Below are 17,009 nucleotides of genomic sequence, written 5' to 3'. Positions count from 1 at the left end.
GCTGCAGATGACGGTGAGTGGCAGACGCCGGGCCTAGCGCTCTGGGTCGGACCGAGCAGAGCCGAACAGACCGAGCCCCTGGAATCGCCCGGGTCGCGGTTCCTGAGGTGACACGCGAGACTGGTTATTGGAATCCCCGGGCCCAGGCAGGAGCTGGCCAAGAGTGCCCACGGAGCTCCAAGTGAGCTCGCAGCGGGTAACGGGGGAAGGGGCACCGCGGGCGGGGCGGGGGCGCGCAGTCAGAATGTTTTGATAGCGGGCGCGCGGAGGGGTGGCGCGCACGGGCGGCGGGGACGCGCGTGAGGTTGTCCGCTGTTGGGAACCGAGCCCTTGGCCTGGGGCCGGGCTACCCTGGGGCGCGTTGTGCTCAGGCCCGGGTGGCTGGGTGTAGGGAGGTAACCCAGTCCACCCGGGCGTCAGCTGTAGGTCGGGCTCTACCCCTCCAACATCCGCTGGAACCCCTAAGCCCAGGCCCTGCCTCCTGGGGATCCATGGGTCCTGGGTCTACATTGACCTGATGAGTGGTGAGTTCGCAGAGAGGCAGGGCTGCCACTAATCCAGGGAATCCCACTGGGGCGAGGTGGGGCCAGATCCACAGTCCCCAGGGTCTGCACTGACTTGGTGAACACCACCTTGTCCATGCCTGGCTCCAGGGACGTACGGAATCCGTTTACACTAACTTGGAATTTCCTGGCCAAAAGCTATGTCTGTGTGCCAAGGAAGCAGGTGAAGGGGTTGACCAGAAAGGTCCTTTTCAGATAACACTTTTATTTGGGGTTTTGTGGACCCTGAGGGCCATATCTAATTTTTTAAACTGAGATGGGGCAGTGGAGGAAAAATCTAGAGGGGCCCCCAGCCTCTGGCCAGTACTGACTCAGTCTCCACAGGGTCAATAAGTTGCTTCTGGGGATTCTAGAGGTGGATGAATGACCCTCTATAGTACAGCCAAAGGAGATCTCACAGTCCTAGACTGGAAGGGGCCTTTTCCCCACTGCAGCCTCCCTGTCCTCCTCTTAGTGGAACTTGGGTGCATGGGAGGGTTGGTTTCTTTTCTGTCCCCATTCCCCACTCTCTGGGGCCTGACACCTTCTCCTCCAGCAGCTGTCAAGCCAGGGCATCCAGGGCTGGAGTGGAGCAGACACTGTCCATGGAGCTGGTAGGGCCATGTGCTTATCTCAAATCTTTGTTTACAACATGCTTCCAAACTGCTAGTCTCTGGGGAGACCAGGGATTCCTGGAGGGGTAGGGGAGGGATCTTGCTCTCTATTGAATAGAAGATGAAACAGCCTGCTCCCCACCAAAGGAGCAGATTCTGGCTTCAGACCAGGGAAAGTCTCTGGGAATGACTGACCACGGTTAAGGGCATCCAGTCCCTAAGCTTACTACTCTCCTTGGGTTATTACTCTTGCTTTGCCTTTGAGCCAAGGAGACTGGTGGTGAAGACAAAACCCAAGGATTCTTTCTCACTCCTTCTGGCCTAGTAGACAGGGCAACAGGCAGGCAGCACCTGGGCCTGAACCAGTGTCTCTTTTTCCTCATCACTGGCAGGTGGACAAGGTGGACAGGGGGCTGCGGTGATGGCGCAGTTTGACACTGAATACCAGCGCCTGGAGGCATCTTATAGCGATTCCCCTCCAGGGGAGGAGGACCTGTTGGTGCATGTTGCTGAGGGAAGCAAATGTGAGTTCTTGGGTACAACAGCCAGAGCTGAGCTGAGGGGGGAGTGGGTGGAGGAATATTGAGAGAGTGAGGGGCTTTTGTTCCTTCAGAGCTCTGACATCTCTGCTCCTGTGCCCACAGCACCTTGGCACCACATCGAAAACCTTGACCTCTTTTTCTCTCGAATATCCTTTGTGTCTCTGTGTTAGAGCTCTGGGACCCTTCTCTGAGCCAGGTCACTGATGGGACGCAGGGGTGGGTTCAACTGATCCCTGGAAGAAAAAATGATGCCCATCCTGAGGCTGAAAGAGGCTAGTAAAATAATGATTATTAAAAATAATGATATGCCACATTTACCAAGAGCTACGTGCCTAGGTGCACTTTGTGGTGTTAATTTATAAGGAACTTTTCTAAGATGATCCACCTTTCTGATGGGATGTTAATAATCACAATAATTACTGTCTTTTGACTCATTCTTTGTCATTTCTGTGTTAAATACTTTGCATGCATTTTCTTATACCTAATAACTCTGTGAGACATGTTGCCATTCCACAGTTGACAAAAGTTTAGAGAGGTTAAATAACTTGTATAAAGTCTAGACCTTCAGAGCCAGGAACTTAAGCTCAGGTGCATGACATCAAGGTCTAAATGTATAAATGTTGTCTTTACTGACCACCTTTTCTTAACAATTAACACGTTTATAATCTTCATCAGAAGAATGGCTTCACGTGTATGCTCATTGGGGAGATCTTTGAGCTCATGTAAGTATACAAAGGAATGAATGATGTCGTGAAGGAATTCATCTATCTTTCCTTGCTCTAACCCTGACTCTGCTTGCCAAGATCTCACAGTCCTAGACTGGAAGGGGCCCAGGCTCCAAACTCTACAAGACCAGGTGTGATGCCAAAACTTATAGCTTCACCTCTTGCAAGAAGAGCTTTCCAGGTCCTGTCTCTTCTATGAAAAGAACTCACACCTTGATCATTTCATCAGAGTTGCAGTGGATATGCCAGTTTCAGTCAGGATGTCTCAGAGGTAGCAGACAGTTAAGAGCCTCTATTCTACATTAGTTGTACCTTAGACCTGCTGCTGCGCACGGGACCTTCTAATGGGGAGGAGCCATACAGTGTTGCCAGAGGGGAAGGGTCTGAGAAGCTGTTTCTCAATGAGAAAAGAGTTCACATCCCCAAAGAGCTTCTAACTACCATCCAAAGGGATCAGGGGCTAGATTCGAGAAACCATAGTTATAAAACCTCTGCAAGTTAAGTCTAGTGGTGGTGACAGATTATCATAAGGTGAGAAAGCAGAATGATTCTGTGGTGCCTGAAGCTAAGAGTAAAAAATAGGAGCCAATTTGGGCCTGAGAATGTCCCATGAGGTTGAACAGAGGCAGCCTGTTAGAAGTTCATCGCCTTTGATTTCCTGTCTTCTTTGGCTGCTTCCAAGCTCTCTTGTTCCACTTTATTTTACTGGTGCCTCTCTGATTCTCAGACTGCATCCCTCTTCCCGACTCCCTAGGCAGTTTCTCTTTGTGGTTGCCTTCACTACCTTCCTGGTTAGCTGTGTGGACTATGACATCCTATTTGCCAACAAGATGGTGAACCACAGTCTTCACCCTACTGAGCCCGTCAAGGTCACTCTGCCAGATGCCTTTTTGCCTGCCCAAGTCTGCAGTGCCAGGTGAGGCTGTAGGTGAGAAGGCACTGGGGTCTGCAATTCTTCCAGTAGGTAGGGAATGGAGTGGAGTATGAGGCAGCAACTTGTACCCCAGATGTAGACTCAGGCTCGGCCTAGCAGAATTTTTTAGGATAGCAGAATGTCTCTAAGACTCATTCTTCAAGGACCACCCCACTTCACCTTCTCTGTCCCCATTAGGATACAGGAAAATGGCTCCCTTATTACCATTCTGGTCATTGCTGGTGTCTTCTGGATCCACCGACTTATCAAATTCATCTATAACATTTGCTGCTATTGGGAGATCCACTCCTTCTACCTGCATGCTCTGCGCATTCCCATGGTAAGATTGGCTTTGGACCATTAGCACCACAATGTAAGACATCATGGGAGGGATGAGGTGTATTCTGAGTATCACATGTCCGTCCAGATTCATCATTGGCAGGTGTGCTAATCAGATTTCTATTACAGTTACAAAATACCTGAGATAATCAGCTTATAAAGTGAAAAGATTAGCTGGGCATGGTGGTACACATCTGTAATCCCAGCAATTCGGAAGGCTTAGGCAAGAGGATTGCAAGTTCAAAGCCACCTCAGCAATATAGCAAGGCCCTAAGCAACTTAGCAAGACCCTGTTTCAAAAAAAAAAGGGCTGGGAATATGGCTCCATGGTTAAGCACTCCTGGGTTCAATCCCTAGAATGCAAAAGAGAGAGAGAAGATTTATTTTATTCCACAATTCAGAGGTTTCAGTCTATGGTTGGTTGATCCAGTGGTTTGGGGGCCTATAGCAGGGAAGTACATCATGATGGGACACATGGTAGAAGATGCCTTTTCATCTCATGGCAGCCAGGAAGCAAAGAGAAAGTCAGGGGTCCCAAGTCCCAATATCCCCTTCCAGGGAATGCCCCTGATGACCTAACTTATTCCTATTAGGCCCTACTTCTACAAGGTTCCACCACTTGCCAATAGTGCCACCAGCTAATGGGAGACCAAACCATTAACACATGGGTCTTTGGGGAACACATTCTAGATCCAAACTAGAGCAATAGGTCAGGAAGTATCTGATTAAAGGCTCTACTTGGGCCATATCTATGCAGGGTAAGGGGTCGGGCTAACAACTCCCCCTTCCATACCTTGTTTCTTCCTCATCCCACCCTGCAGTCCGCCCTGCCCTATTGCACGTGGCAGGAAGTGCAGGCCCGGATTGTGCAGACCCAGAAAGAGCATCAGATCTGTATCCACAAGCGTGAGTTGACAGAGCTGGACATCTACCACCGCATCCTCCGTTTCCAGAACTACATGGTGGCACTGGTGAACAAATCCCTTCTCCCCCTGCGCTTCCGCCTGCCTGGCCTTGGAGAGGCTGTCTTCTTTACCCGTGGCCTCAAGTACAACTTTGAGCTGATCCTGTTCTGGGGACCTGGCTCTCTGTTTCTCAATGAATGGAGCCTCAAGGCTGAGTATAAACGTGGGGGACAACGGCTAGAGCTGGCTCAGCGCCTCAGCAACCGCATCCTGTGGATTGGCATTGCCAATTTCCTGCTCTGCCCCCTTATCCTCATCTGGCAGATCCTCTATGCCTTCTTCAGCTATGCTGAGGTGTTGAAGCGCGAGCCAGGGGCCCTGGGAGCACGCTGTTGGTCACTGTATGGCCGCTGCTACCTCCGCCACTTCAACGAGCTGGAGCATGAGCTACAATCCCGCCTCAATCGTGGTTACAAACCTGCCTCCAAATACATGAATTGCTTTTTGTCACCTCTGCTGACACTGTTGGCCAAGAATGGTGCCTTCTTTGCTGGCTCCATCCTGGCTGTGCTTATTGCCCTCACCATCTATGATGAAGATGTATTGGCTGTGGAGCATGTCCTCACCACCGTCACACTCCTGGGAGTCACGGTGACCGTGTGCAGGTGGGTCAGGGCAGCAGGTGGGAGCAAACAGACCAACCTTCCAGGAAAGGTTTGCATCTCACCATGAGCTTGATCTCACTAGGTCCTTCATCCCAGACCAGCATATGGTGTTCTGCCCTGAGCAGCTGCTCCGTGTGATCCTCGCTCACATCCACTACATGCCTGACCACTGGCAGGGTAATGCCCACCGCTCGCAGACCCGGGACGAGTTTGCCCAGCTCTTCCAGTACAAGGCAGTGAGTGGAGTTGGAGTTAGGGCCTGCTAGAGACTGACTGGTAGCTTGGTGGTGAGGCCAAGCTCCTTCCTGCTCTCTTATGACCTTGGTCCCTTTCCTTTTAGGTTTTCATCTTGGAGGAATTGCTGAGCCCCATTGTCACACCCCTCATCCTCATCTTTTGCTTGCGCCCACGGGCCCTGGAGATTATAGACTTCTTCCGCAACTTCACCGTGGAGGTGGTTGGTGTTGGAGATACCTGCTCCTTTGCTCAGATGGATGTTCGCCAGCACGGTCACCCCCAGGTAGCAGGAGAGAAGAGGGGCAGGTGGACAGGGATGATGCCAGTACATAGTGTCTTTGGACAAACTGCAAAAAGTCACCCTTTCTGAGCCAACAAAAAAGGCAGCTCTGCCTCTGGCCAGCCCTGCCTCAGTATTTGGTACTATTTAGGACACCACTTGGTAACTAGCAGCCTGGGCTGGATTTCAGCCCTGTTTTGCACTATTGACCAAATTCCCTTGAGAAAGGCACAACACAAGCAACTGACCCAGCATGTTGCTACCCTGGGGTGGGCATTAGGGTCCCTGAACAAGATATGACAATGCTTTATGGTCTCTGTCCTCCAGAAGGGCCTACTTTGCAAGAGGTACAGGTAGAGTGCCTATAAGAGGACAGGCTTGCTTACTATGTCTTCCCTGTGCAGTGGCTATCTGGTGGGCAGACAGAAGCCTCAGTGTACCAGCAAGCTGAAGATGGAAAGACAGAGTTGTCACTCATGCACTTTGCTATCACCAACCCTGGCTGGCAGCCACCACGTGAGAGCACAGCCTTCCTAGGCTTCCTCAAGGAACAGGTTCAGCGGGATGGAGCAGCTGCTGGCCTTGCACAAGGAGGTCTGCTCCCTGAGAATGCCCTTTTTACATCCATCCAGTCCTTACAATCCGAGTCTGAGGTATGTTCCTGGGGGACTGGGAAATGGGCAGAGTGGACTCCTGGAGTCGGGGATTGGGGCTATGGCATGGAATGGAAGGTTTCCTTCTGTCTGCTTAGTCTATGTAGGCCATTGGGCCCTAAGGTATAGAATACTAGGGAACCTAGAAGCTTCTCCCCTGCTCTGAGAATTCTGCCCATCCTTTTTTTTTCATAGCCCCTGAGCCTTATTGCAAATGTGGTAGCTGGCTCATCCTGCCGGGGCCCCCCACTGCCCAGAGACCTGCAGGGCTCCAGGCATAGAGCTGAAGTTGCCTCTGCCCTGCGCTCCTTCTCCCCTCTGCAGCCTGGGCAGGCTCCCACAGGCCGGGCTCCCAGCACCATGACAGGCTCTGGGTGAGTAGAAGTGGACCAAGAAGGGAGGGTATGATAGTAGTCCCAGCAACTTGTGTGGGCCTAAAGAGTGTTGATAACTAGGGCTGGGGATATAGCTCAATGGTAGAGCACTTCCCTAGAGCACTGTGTGAGGACCTGGGTTCAATCCCTAGTACTGGGGACAAAAAAAAAATACTGACAACTGCTGTCTGTCTGTGCTGGGAGGGACAGGGTGGATGCCCGGACAGCCAGCTCCGGAAGCAGCGTATGGGAAGGACAGCTGCAGAGCCTGGTGCTGTCAGAATACGCATCCACGGAGATGAGCCTGCATGCCCTCTATATGCACCAGGTGAGTGGGCAGCTGGGAAACAGAACAGGAGAAATCAGGCATGGGTTCCCATCCCTTCTCTGCAACTTACCTATTCTACAGTCTCCATTCTCACATATACCATCTTAATACCGTGTTAACCAAGCATACTTTCAGTGCCTTCAGTTACCTCTGCCTAGAGTTCATTCCCTGGTATATCCAGATGCTCCCTTTTCCTCCTCCTGTTATTACCTCCTCCTGAGACTTTTCTCTGACCACTCTCAGTAAAAGCCTCCCTTACTGCCTTCCTGTTCTGTATTTCACCATGGCCTTTGGTACCATCTGACATACTGTATTTTTTCCTTATTTGTTTATTGCCTATACTCTGCCTAGCCACTACCATCACCAGTGTATAACCAGGGGCTGCTGGCTTTGTCTATTTTGTTTACCACTATGTCCCAATACTTAAAAGAGTGCCTGACACTTAGACCCTTGATCAGTTTGTTCTTGAATCAAATGAATGGGTAAAATGGGAGTCCTTACCACCTATGCACAGGCTTTTCTAGGAGTCTGCTGATAACAAACCTGTAGAGTATCAGGCATCTGGCATATACTACTATTAACACCATATGTGCCCTGGGTGAAGGATTCTAGGTGAAGGGGGTGCAAGTGGGAACTGGCTGATACCATGATGGAGGCAGCTGTTTCAGTACCCTTTGTCCCCTCAACTAATAAGCCCCTCACTTCTGCAGCTCCACAAACAGCAGACCCAAGCTGAACCTGAGCGGCATGTGTGGCACCGCCGGGAAAGTGATGAGAGTGGAGAGAGTGCCCCTGAAGAGGGGGGAGAGGGCGCCAGGGCCTCTCAACCTATCCCTCGCTCTGCCAGCTATCCCTGTGCTACACCCAGGCCTGGAGCACCTGAGACCACTGCCCTGCATGGGGGCTTCCAGAGGCGCTATGGGGGCATCACAGGTATCCATCTAGGGATATGGAAGGAGTAAGGTTGCAGGGAAGCGTAACTTTTTAGGGGAGGAAAGAGATCAGAAGGATGGGGCCCAAAGAGGCCAGTCCTCCGAGCAGTCCTTGAACCCATCTCCTCTTTCCTGTTTGTGTTCTTATTTGTCTGTCCAGATCCTGGCACAGTGCCCCGGGCTCCTTCTCACTTTTCCCGCCTGCCCCTTGGAGGGTGGGCTGAAGATGGGCAGCCAGCATCAAGGCACCCGGAGCCTGTGCCCGAGGAGGGCTCAGAGGATGAGCTTCCCCCTCAGGTGCACAAGGTAAGAGCTCTAGGGCTTGAGAACCACTACCAGAAGTAATAACTTCCAGGCTGAGGTGGCAGCTTCCCATGTGGAGGAATGTGTTCCCACTCCGTGCACCCTCCCCTCCAAGATGTACTCCCCTTTCCTTACTCACCTGCTCTGAAGTCCAGGGCTTGCTTTTGCTTATCTTCCCAGTGAATCAAATTTCTTTTTCCTTTATATCTAGGCTCCCATGGTGTAGATATTTAAAATTATCTTCATTGCCATCCATTTTCTCTCCACAGGTATAGATAAGGCTGAGAAAGTCCTTATGCCCCAGGATGGAGGCCACCGCTGCCCTGCCATCCCATCCACTCACCATGGGAGGGCTCCTCTGAGTGTTGCCTGGCTCCACATGTGTGGTGTTTGTGTGTCTGTGCCTGGCCAAGGGAGGTGCCAACACTGGGCTTGCCACAGCCCCAGGAGAAGAATTTGTGGCCTAGGAACTAGGGGCGCACAGAACTCTAGCCTCAACCCCAGGACCCCCTTGGCTCAGAGTGTGGTGCTAGAAACTTGTCCCCAGCCCAGCCCCAGTACTGCCACCTTTGCACCCACCCCTGCAAGTCTCCAGAGGGCTGACTACCACAGAAGCTGCCAAGCAGGAAGAACCTGTGCCAACTGTGGAGTGGGGAGGTTGGGCCTGGACCCTTGACCCTTACAGTCTACCCCCAGATGAGCAGCTCAGGCTGTGGCCCTTACCTCATCCCTAGTTCTCACCCAGTGCTACAGCCAGCTTGCCTCTCTTTTGCTTCCTGCACATCACTGGCATGTGTGTGCTGCTTGCTCCCATTCTGTTCGCTTGCTCCCCTACCATTTGGCTTTTGCTTTGTGTTGCAGTGGAGGCCCTAGCTCCCAGCTCTTCTCATTTTATCTTTTGACACTAACTTGCAGGAGCAGTATGGAAATTCTTTGCTGCTCTCTGCAACTTTTAGGATGGGCCCCTGGGAGATGAGGCCTTCCTGGGCCCCCATTGCTGCTTATTGTATCCCTACCCCCTGCACATGGACCGGACAGGGCTGGAGTATGACCTCAACCGTCTATATCCCAGCAAGAGAACTCTGGCCCCCATCACGCTGTTCTCTAGAGGGGGATGGAGGTGGGATGGCCTCGCCCTAGGCTTTGGGCTGCTGCATTGCATGCTGGGACTCAGCTCCTACTCTATGTCCCACCCTCACCCAACCCTGGTCCTCAGCGGCAGAGTGGTGATCTCTGCTATCAGCGCTCACAGAGGAACGGGGTGGGGACCGTGTACAGCTTGATGACCCTCAATAAAGAAGGGACTTTGACCTGGTCGTGGCTTATCTCGTGCAGCTAGGGTCCTGGAGTGGGGTGCGTGCGATTCCTCCTACTCCCTGGAGACCAGGCGGGATTTGGTAGCAAGTGGGCCCAGGCCTCAGCTAGAATACACCGAGCTTGCCGAGTAAGCTGAAGGGCTGCTTCTGACCCACAGTTCGGTGGAGGTCAAGGTCTGCGTCGGACGTGCGGTCAGATTTCCCGCGCTGAGCACAGGATCAAGTTGGCTCCGCCCTTCTATTTTGCCCACCTCGCGTGCCTCGTTCTTCCCCGCCCCCTGCCTCCAGAGACATTTGGCCAATAGAGACTCTGTATAGTGGATGGGGCGGGGCGGGACAGGGTGGGGGCCGCTGCGGTAGAGGGCGGTGCGAATCTGACCTTGGGTTTCTGTGCGCCAACACTTGGCCGGAGGGTCCTGGGCTGCGGGCGGAGGCGGCGTACGTGCCCTGCGTGAGTGCGTGGAGGCTGCGCGTGCGCGAAGCGAGTGGGCGGTGTGGCAGGTCCATGTGCGTCCATTCCCAAGACCCCCGCAGTTTCGCTCCGGGTGACTCCATGACCCAAGACACCCCGGCGTCCGTGCCTCTCCCTGAGCGGCCAGTCCGGTTCTCCGGTCCCACAGTGCTTGCAGGTTCGACCAGCAGCCACATATTGTCATGGTGATTGTGGGCAACTACTGTGAGGCCGAAGGGCCCGTGGGTCCGACCTGGGCTCAGGGGGGCCTGAGTCCCTGTTTCTTCTTCACGTTCGTATCCTCGACACTGATGGCCCTTGGGACTCTGGCCTTGGTGCTGGCTCTTCCCTGCAAGCGTCGGGAGCGACTCGTTAGCGCGGACGCTTTGTCTTGGGGGACTGGTCCCCACATCGCTCCTTACGGGCTGCAGCTGCTTCTGGCCACACTTCAGGTGGCACTGCCACTGGCTGGTCTGGTTGGCCGGGTGGGCACCGCCCGGGGGACCCGGCTGCCAGGCTACCTGCTGCTGGCTTCTGTGCTGGAGAGTGTGGCCAGTGCCTTTGGCCTGTGGCTGCTTGTGAAGGAACGGAGCCAGGCACGGCAGAGTCTCGCAATGGGCGTCTGGATCAAGTTCAGGCACAGTCCTGCTCTCCTGCTTCTCTGGACGGTGGCGTTTGCAGCTGAGAACTTGGCCCTTGTGTCTTGGAACAACCCGCAGTGGTGGTGGGCAAGGGCAGACCAGGGTCAGCAGGTGAGGGTCCTTGTGGAGAGAATGGGAAGCACTAATGGCAGGGCCTGGGAAGAAGTACTGCATGTGTGGACTTACTGGCTCCATACTTTAGGATGGCTCTTAAAAAAAGAAAGGAGTGACCGGTTCCTGCTGGGTGCTGATAGCCAGCTGGTGGGGCGTGCCTGTGCTGAGTCACTGTGGTTTTTTTTTTTTTTTAAAGCCTGTTAGGTGCTGGGCTCCTGAGGAGGGCTCAGTGTTATGAGAAGTAGTTAACGAGATTTTAGTGTCATTCACATTCTGTGCACATTTCATTTTAGGTTCAGTTTGGTCTGTGGGTCCTGAGATATGTGGTTTCTGGAGGGCTGTTTGTCCTGGGGCTCTGGGCCCCTGGTCTTCGTCCCCAGTCCTACACCTTGCAGGTTATTGAAGAAGACCAAGATGTAGAAAGGAACCAGGTACACCTTGTTTTCTGAGTCCTGAGATGTGTGTGTGTTGTGTGCATGCGTGTATGCACTCTGGGTTTCCATCCCAGGGTCTCCTGAATGCTAAATGTGCTCTACTGCTGACCTACATCTCCAAGTCCTCTGAATCCAGATGTCTATCTTTATTTAATTCCCTGTCATCATTCCCTCTCCCCAAAAAGAGTTAGTTCTTTTCCCAAACATCAATTTGTGACCCAGTAGTAGCTTTCTAATCCCATAAGAGATTGATCAGACACTTTGGAGCTATATCCCCATACATTTTTCCATGGAACATTTTTGGCTAGTGAGTTTCTTTATCTCTGAGCTTCTCTCCTCTGTGTGTTATCATCCTAGGCTGGTTCGACAGACCAACAGTCTACTTGGCGAGACTTTGGCAGGAAGCTTCGCCTGTTGAGTGGCTACCTATGGCCTAAGGGGAGTCCAGCTCTGCAGCTGGTTGTACTCATCTGTCTGGGGCTCATGGGCTTGGACCGAGCACTCAATGTGTTGGTCCCCATCTTCTATAGAGACATTGGTGAGGGGGAGAAGGAATACAGCTTAGCCTGCTGGTTCTTCCTTGGCCTGGTGGATGAGGTGGCTCTTACCTAGGGAGATGGGACAGAGGGAGGTGGGACAGTGGGAGCTAGGTGGTCAGAAAAGGACAGCTTGGGGCAGTTTTGCCTGAAGCAAATCCCGGGTGCCCAAGTGACCTTTTTTTTTCCATAGTGAACTTGCTGACTAAGAATGCCTCTTGGAGTTCCCTGGCCTGGACTGTTACCACCTATGTCTTCCTCAAGTTCCTCCAGGGTGGTGGCACTGGCAGTACAGGTGTGTGGGACCCTGCACTCATTCTGGTTGGCATCAATCCCTCCCACAGGCATTCCCTTACCCTTGTGCCTCATTGAGGATTCCTTTCCCAGGTCCCTCTGTGCTTTTAGACCTTTTATATCTTAGTGTTGGGCTGACATCCCTCAGCCTCAAGCCCTATTGAGGCTTCCCTGCTCTCTAGGCTTTGTGAGCAACCTGCGCACGTTCCTGTGGATCCGGGTGCAGCAGTTCACATCGCGGCGTGTGGAGCTACGCCTCTTCTCCCACTTGCACGAGTTATCACTGCGTTGGCACCTGAGTCGCCGCACTGGGGAGGTGCTGAGGATTGTTGACCGGGGCACATCCAGTGTCACAGGGTTGCTCAGGTGCTACACGAGTGGAAAGGGCATTGGGAGGGTGGGACCCTGAAGCAGGGGTAGAGGAGCTATCAGAATAGACCTTGCCTGACCTGCTACCCCTCTCACTTGGTTTATGTTTTGTTTTATAAATCATAAGAGTGATATATACACTGCTGTCATAATAACTTAATGCAGACAAGAAGAGATCTCAGTTATATCTGTGCAGACTCACAGAATTAATATACTGTGGAAAATTTTCCTAAATCAGGTTTTTAGGACATAGATGTTCTTAGAGTTCCTTTAACAAAACCTCATGGGGGTATATTTTCATCCATGCATGAAGATCTCCGCTACTCACCATAACTGATAACTTTATAGAAAATTCTGTGATTTGGGCATGCCATGGTTTATTTAGCTTTGTATCTCTTAAAAGACATTTAGATTGATTCCAGTCTGTTGCTGTTGAAAACAAAACACTACACTAAAACTCCTAGAGGTAGGGTTGCTGGGTGTCAGCCACCAACCTTTTGTCGCTTGACTTGCCCTCTTAGCTACCTGGTATTCAACATCATCCCCACGCTGGCTGACATCATCATTGGCATCATCTACTTCAGCATGTTCTTCAATGCCTGGTTTGGCCTCATTGTGTTTCTGTGCATGAGTCTTTACCTCAGTGAGTACAGCTGGGTGAAACCATCTCTCTGAACTATCTAGGGCTTCCTTGGCATGAGCATCACTACCCACTTTGGGGAGGCTGAGGATTGGTGGACTTGATTAGGATATGGCTCCTCCTGGCATGGTGGGCAGGTTTCCTGCTCTGTCACGTTGAACCTTAGTTCACCCTAGATAAAGGACCAGGGAGGGACATCCTTGTCACACCCTCCAGTGGCCTCAGGTCAAGGAGAAACTCATTTATGCAGTAAGATGCATTTTGCCTTTACCTCAAGACGTTTTCCACTCATAGGCCTTCGAGTAAGCTGCAAAGATATCTTAGACGAAGCTTCTCTCCTCAGCAAGCTTAAGGCTGCCTTCCTCTTGAGTCTGGGTCCCAGGGCCCTAGTATAGGTTTAGTATGTATGGCAGGTAGTGGACATCGACGCTTAGACTTTGTTGTTGAGGATGATGACTTATTCTCCCTGCCCCTTACCCTGTCACCCTCCAGTCCTGACTATCGTGGTTACTGAGTGGAGAACTAAGTTTCGCCGTGCCATGAACACACAGGAAAATGCCACGCGGGCACGAGCAGTGGACTCTCTGCTAAACTTCGAGACAGTAAGGGAGGCCTCAGGGGCAGTGATGAGAGGCACAGAAATGTGGAGGAGGGTGGCTAAGACCACTGGGGTGACGAGGACCTAGGGTTAGTGATATTTGGAATCAGGAAGGGGGATTAGGAATCTGGATGAGTGACCTGAGTGCTGTGTGCTGTTTGACTTCATCAGGTGAAGTACTACAATGCTGAGGGTTATGAAGTGGAGCGCTACCAAGAAGCCATCATAAAGTATCAGGTGAGGATGTGAGGTATGGCCTCCTAAGAGCAGTAGGCTGGTCATCTGGGTATTGTCAGGGCTGAGAGTAGTATAGTCCAGGTGCTGAGATCAAAAGTTTGGGATTTGGTGATGGTCAGCGTGTATTTGACATTCCTCGCTCCTGTGTCATTACCTTCAGGGTTTGGAGTGGAAGTCAAGCGCTTCACTGGTTTTACTGAATCAGACCCAGAACTTGGTTATTGGACTTGGTCTCCTTGCTGGCTCCCTCCTTTGCGCATACTTTGTCAGTGAGCAGAAGCTACAGGTGAGGCAGAATCTGGAAGAAGAGAGTGGGGTCAGGGAAGAGAGGGGCCTGGGGCCTGTGTCTGAGCCTCCAGGCCCATGAATGGGAAGTGAGCAGGGCAACAGGAAGAGCAGCCTGCAGACCCCCTATAACTTGTCGGCTTCCCTGGGTCTCCACAGGTTGGAGACTTTGTGCTCTTTGGCACTTACATCATCCAACTATACATGCCCCTCAACTGGTTTGGCACCTATTACAGGTAATTGCTGGCTCTCACCTGTTTGATGTGTGTGTTGCTATTTCCCAGCTCCTCAGAGGAACCCCAACCCTCACCCTTCTTGCAGGATGATCCAGACCAACTTCATTGACATGGAGAACATGTTTGACCTACTGAAAGAGGAGGCAGAAGTGAGTGGAGAGAGGAGTAGGGCTTGGTTGGGTTGTTTCTTGTGTCTGGAGTTTTTTTCATTGGCTGCACTCTGCCAGGTGACGGACCTTCCTGGAGCAGGGCCCCTTCACTTTCAAAAGGGCCAGATTGAGTTTGAGAATGTGCACTTCAGCTATGCTAATGGGTGAGCCCTCCTCTTTTGCCTTCTTTCCTTTCCCCTTATCCATTTGCACACTGCCTTCCTGCCCCTGGTCCTGCTCTGAACCTTGGCTTTGCAGCTTACCACTACCAAGGAAGAGAGCCTAGGTGGGGAAGGGCATCACCCAGTAGTGGCTCTAGTAATTAGAATAGCCTGCTGACCCTCCCATACTTCTCTGCAGGCGGGAGACCCTGCAGGACGTGTCCTTCACTGTGATGCCTGGACAGACACTGGCCCTGGTGAGAAGACACCCAGCCACTTGGCCCATACTTCTTGAGCTTCTCTCATTCAGTGCCTGTGGCTCATGACCCAGACTAGGAGTCAGAGCCTTGTTATAATGCAACAGGAATGAATGTGATAGACTTCGTGGGTTTTGGTTGCCTGTTGGAGCCTTAAAAGACCTGAGTGGACCTGAGTGTTTCCCTGTGTTTCCAATGCAACAGGTGGGCCCATCTGGGGCAGGGAAGAGCACAATTTTGCGCCTTCTGTTTCGTTTCTATGACATTAGTTCTGGCTGTATCCGAATAGATGGGCAGGACATTTCACAGGTAAGGTTACTGGGGACAAGACTATAATTTAGAGGCTTGTGTGTAGAATACATGATACACATCTTCTGTAGTGGTCCAGGAAAGCAAAGCAGTGGCGGCATATTTATTTCTATGGATGGAGAGAGGCGAGAGGTGAGAGAGGGTGAATGATTTGCCCACCCAGCTAGCATTTGCAATGGTGATGGCAGGATTCCAATCTTGGACCTCTTAGCCCTTGTGCTTCCTGCCATCCCATTCTACTTCCCAGGCCTAGGGGATCTCACAGGGTGTGATATATAGTCTTTTGGCCCCAGGTGACCCAGACCTCTCTCCGATCCCACATTGGAGTTGTGCCCCAGGATACTGTCCTCTTCAATGACACTATTGCCAACAACATCCGTTATGGCCGTGTCACAGCAGGGAACAACGAGGTAGAGGCTGCTGCACAGGCTGCAGGCATCCATGATGCTATCATGACATTCCCTGAAGGTGAGGTACCTCTGCAGAGTCCCCTCCCCTGCCCAGTGTAGTCCTCTTAATGCTTCTGATCTCTGGTTACAGATACTAAGTTTATTATATGTGACTTGAGGGAGGTGGGCATATCCACAGGGTACGAGACCCAGGTGGGTGAGCGGGGACTGAAGCTAAGCGGTGGGGAGAAGCAACGAGTTGCCATCGCTCGCACCATTCTCAAAGCTCCAGACATCATTCTGCTGGATGAGGTGAGGCCCCAGTACCCTTCTCCCCTCTGTTCTCCCTCTCTGTGCCCAAGCCACTTTTGCTAGGCATTTTCCCACCTGCCATTGGCATCACCCATCTGTTTCACCAAAATCCTTTATGGTTCTCAAGCCCAAACTCTTTATTTCCTGCAAGCAGGTAGCAAGCAGCCTGCATCCTCCTCCCATTGGGATCTTTGGGTGGCAGGGACATTTTACCCAGACCCTCTCTGTAGGCAACTTCAGCCCTGGATACATCTAATGAGAGGGCCATCCAGGCTTCTCTGGCCAAAGTGTGCGCCAACCGCACCACCATTGTGGTGGCACACAGGTACAGGACTACCAGACCTGGGTGGCTGGCAGTGTGGGCCACTTCTGGTACAGTGGCAGATAACTGATCTCTGACTTTTTAGGCTTTCCACTGTGGTCAATGCTGATCAGATCCTTGTCATTAAAGATGGCTACATTGTGGAGAGAGGACGGTGAGACACACAGGATGAACAGGGGAGGGGCTTCTGGGGGGGGGTCCCTTGCTGTCCCCTTTGTCCTCTCATCCCACTTTCTCTACAGTGAAATTTACGGTTGGTGCTCACACTTGCTTCCTCACCCCAGGCATGAGGCACTATTGTCCCGAGGTGGGGTATATGCTGATATGTGGCAGCTGCAGCAACAGGGACAAGAAGAAGCCTCTGAAGACACTAAGCCCCAGACCATGGCTCAGTGACAAAAGTTGTGGCTTCTTCCCTCTAGAACACTAACTCATGGGAATAAGGTGTGTCCCTTTTCCCTGGCTTATTTCATCCTGGTCAGGGGTTTGGTGCTAGCTGTTATGAGGGAAAGGGGCCTTTTAGAAAAGTACTTTTTGGGAAAATAAATGTGTGGAATGTGCGAGATCACTGTGGCTTTGTCTGTGGGGCATTGTGAGGGACCTCTGT

At 52.0% G+C, this 17,009-nt stretch overlaps 2 protein-coding genes across 11 annotated transcripts; both read left to right on the top strand.

Annotated features, from left to right (window-relative positions):
- Window position 1: 1 nt before the first annotated feature.
- Atg9a (autophagy related 9A) lies at window positions 2–9,662 on the top strand. Of its 8 annotated transcripts, none has more exons than XM_013360859.4 (16): window positions 2–181; window positions 1,102–1,156; window positions 1,549–1,680; window positions 1,801–1,844; window positions 2,356–2,420; window positions 3,178–3,339; window positions 3,535–3,676; window positions 4,497–5,245; window positions 5,328–5,481; window positions 5,586–5,765; window positions 6,167–6,415; window positions 6,611–6,789; window positions 7,000–7,117; window positions 7,828–8,050; window positions 8,210–8,355; window positions 8,622–9,662. In XM_013360859.4, the coding sequence occupies exons 3-16, from the start codon at window positions 1,578–1,580 to the stop codon at window positions 8,625–8,627; spliced, it is 2,520 nt and encodes an 839-aa protein (XP_013216313.1). In that variant the 5' UTR covers window positions 2–181; window positions 1,102–1,156; window positions 1,549–1,577; the 3' UTR covers window positions 8,628–9,662. The 8 variants fall into 8 exon arrangements, with proteins under 8 accessions (XP_013216313.1, XP_005330557.1, XP_013216315.1 ...); XM_005330500.4 differs by having other exon boundaries at window positions 1,099–1,156; XM_013360861.4 differs by having other exon boundaries at window positions 2–196.
- A 384-nt stretch (window positions 9,663–10,046) lies between these two features.
- On the top strand, window positions 10,047–16,965 carry Abcb6 (ATP binding cassette subfamily B member 6 (LAN blood group)). Of its 3 annotated transcripts, none has more exons than XM_005330496.4 (19): window positions 10,047–10,871; window positions 11,168–11,305; window positions 11,666–11,846; window positions 12,038–12,139; window positions 12,321–12,504; window positions 13,029–13,150; window positions 13,640–13,749; window positions 13,917–13,982; window positions 14,143–14,268; window positions 14,427–14,503; window positions 14,589–14,652; window positions 14,731–14,816; window positions 15,013–15,070; window positions 15,275–15,379; window positions 15,673–15,847; window positions 15,968–16,080; window positions 16,311–16,405; window positions 16,488–16,556; window positions 16,687–16,965. In XM_005330496.4, exons 1-19 carry the CDS (start codon window positions 10,323–10,325, stop codon window positions 16,796–16,798), a joined length of 2,532 nt encoding a protein of 843 aa, XP_005330553.1. In that variant the 5' UTR covers window positions 10,047–10,322; the 3' UTR covers window positions 16,799–16,965. The 3 variants fall into 3 exon arrangements, 2 of the variants coding, with proteins under 2 accessions (XP_005330553.1, XP_077874166.1); XM_078018040.1 differs by having other exon boundaries at window positions 10,056–10,871; window positions 16,645–16,965; XR_005725873.2 differs by lacking the exon at window positions 16,687–16,965 and having other exon boundaries at window positions 10,055–10,871; window positions 16,235–16,405; window positions 16,488–16,562.
- The last annotated feature ends 44 nt before the right edge of the window (window positions 16,966–17,009 follow it).

Source organism: Ictidomys tridecemlineatus, chromosome 7 (genome assembly GCF_052094955.1).
Source record: "Ictidomys tridecemlineatus isolate mIctTri1 chromosome 7, mIctTri1.hap1, whole genome shotgun sequence".
Taxonomy (NCBI): Eukaryota; Metazoa; Chordata; class Mammalia; order Rodentia; family Sciuridae; genus Ictidomys; species Ictidomys tridecemlineatus.
The sequence above is the reverse complement of the archived record's forward strand: the minus strand, read 5'-3'. Positions and strand labels throughout refer to the sequence as shown.

Bases quoted from the DNA above. Each gene is read 5' to 3' on its own strand.
- Atg9a (XM_013360864.4), top strand. From the start codon at position 1,578: ATGGCGCAGTTTGACACTGAATACCAGCGCCTGGAGGCATCTTATAGC. The intron at 3,340-3,534 runs GTGAGGCTGTAG...TGTCCCCATTAG, and splicing joins GCCCAAGTCTGCAGTGCCAG to GATACAGGAAAATGGCTCCC. The intron at 5,246-5,327 runs GTGGGTCAGGGC...TGATCTCACTAG, and splicing joins GTCACGGTGACCGTGTGCAG to GTCCTTCATCCCAGACCAGC.
- Abcb6 (XM_078018040.1), top strand. From the start codon at position 10,323: ATGGTGATTGTGGGCAACTACTGTGAGGCCGAAGGGCCCGTGGGTCCG. The intron at 13,750-13,916 runs GTAAGGGAGGCC...TGACTTCATCAG, and splicing joins CTCTGCTAAACTTCGAGACA to GTGAAGTACTACAATGCTGA. The intron at 16,406-16,487 runs GTACAGGACTAC...CTGACTTTTTAG, and splicing joins ACCATTGTGGTGGCACACAG to GCTTTCCACTGTGGTCAATG.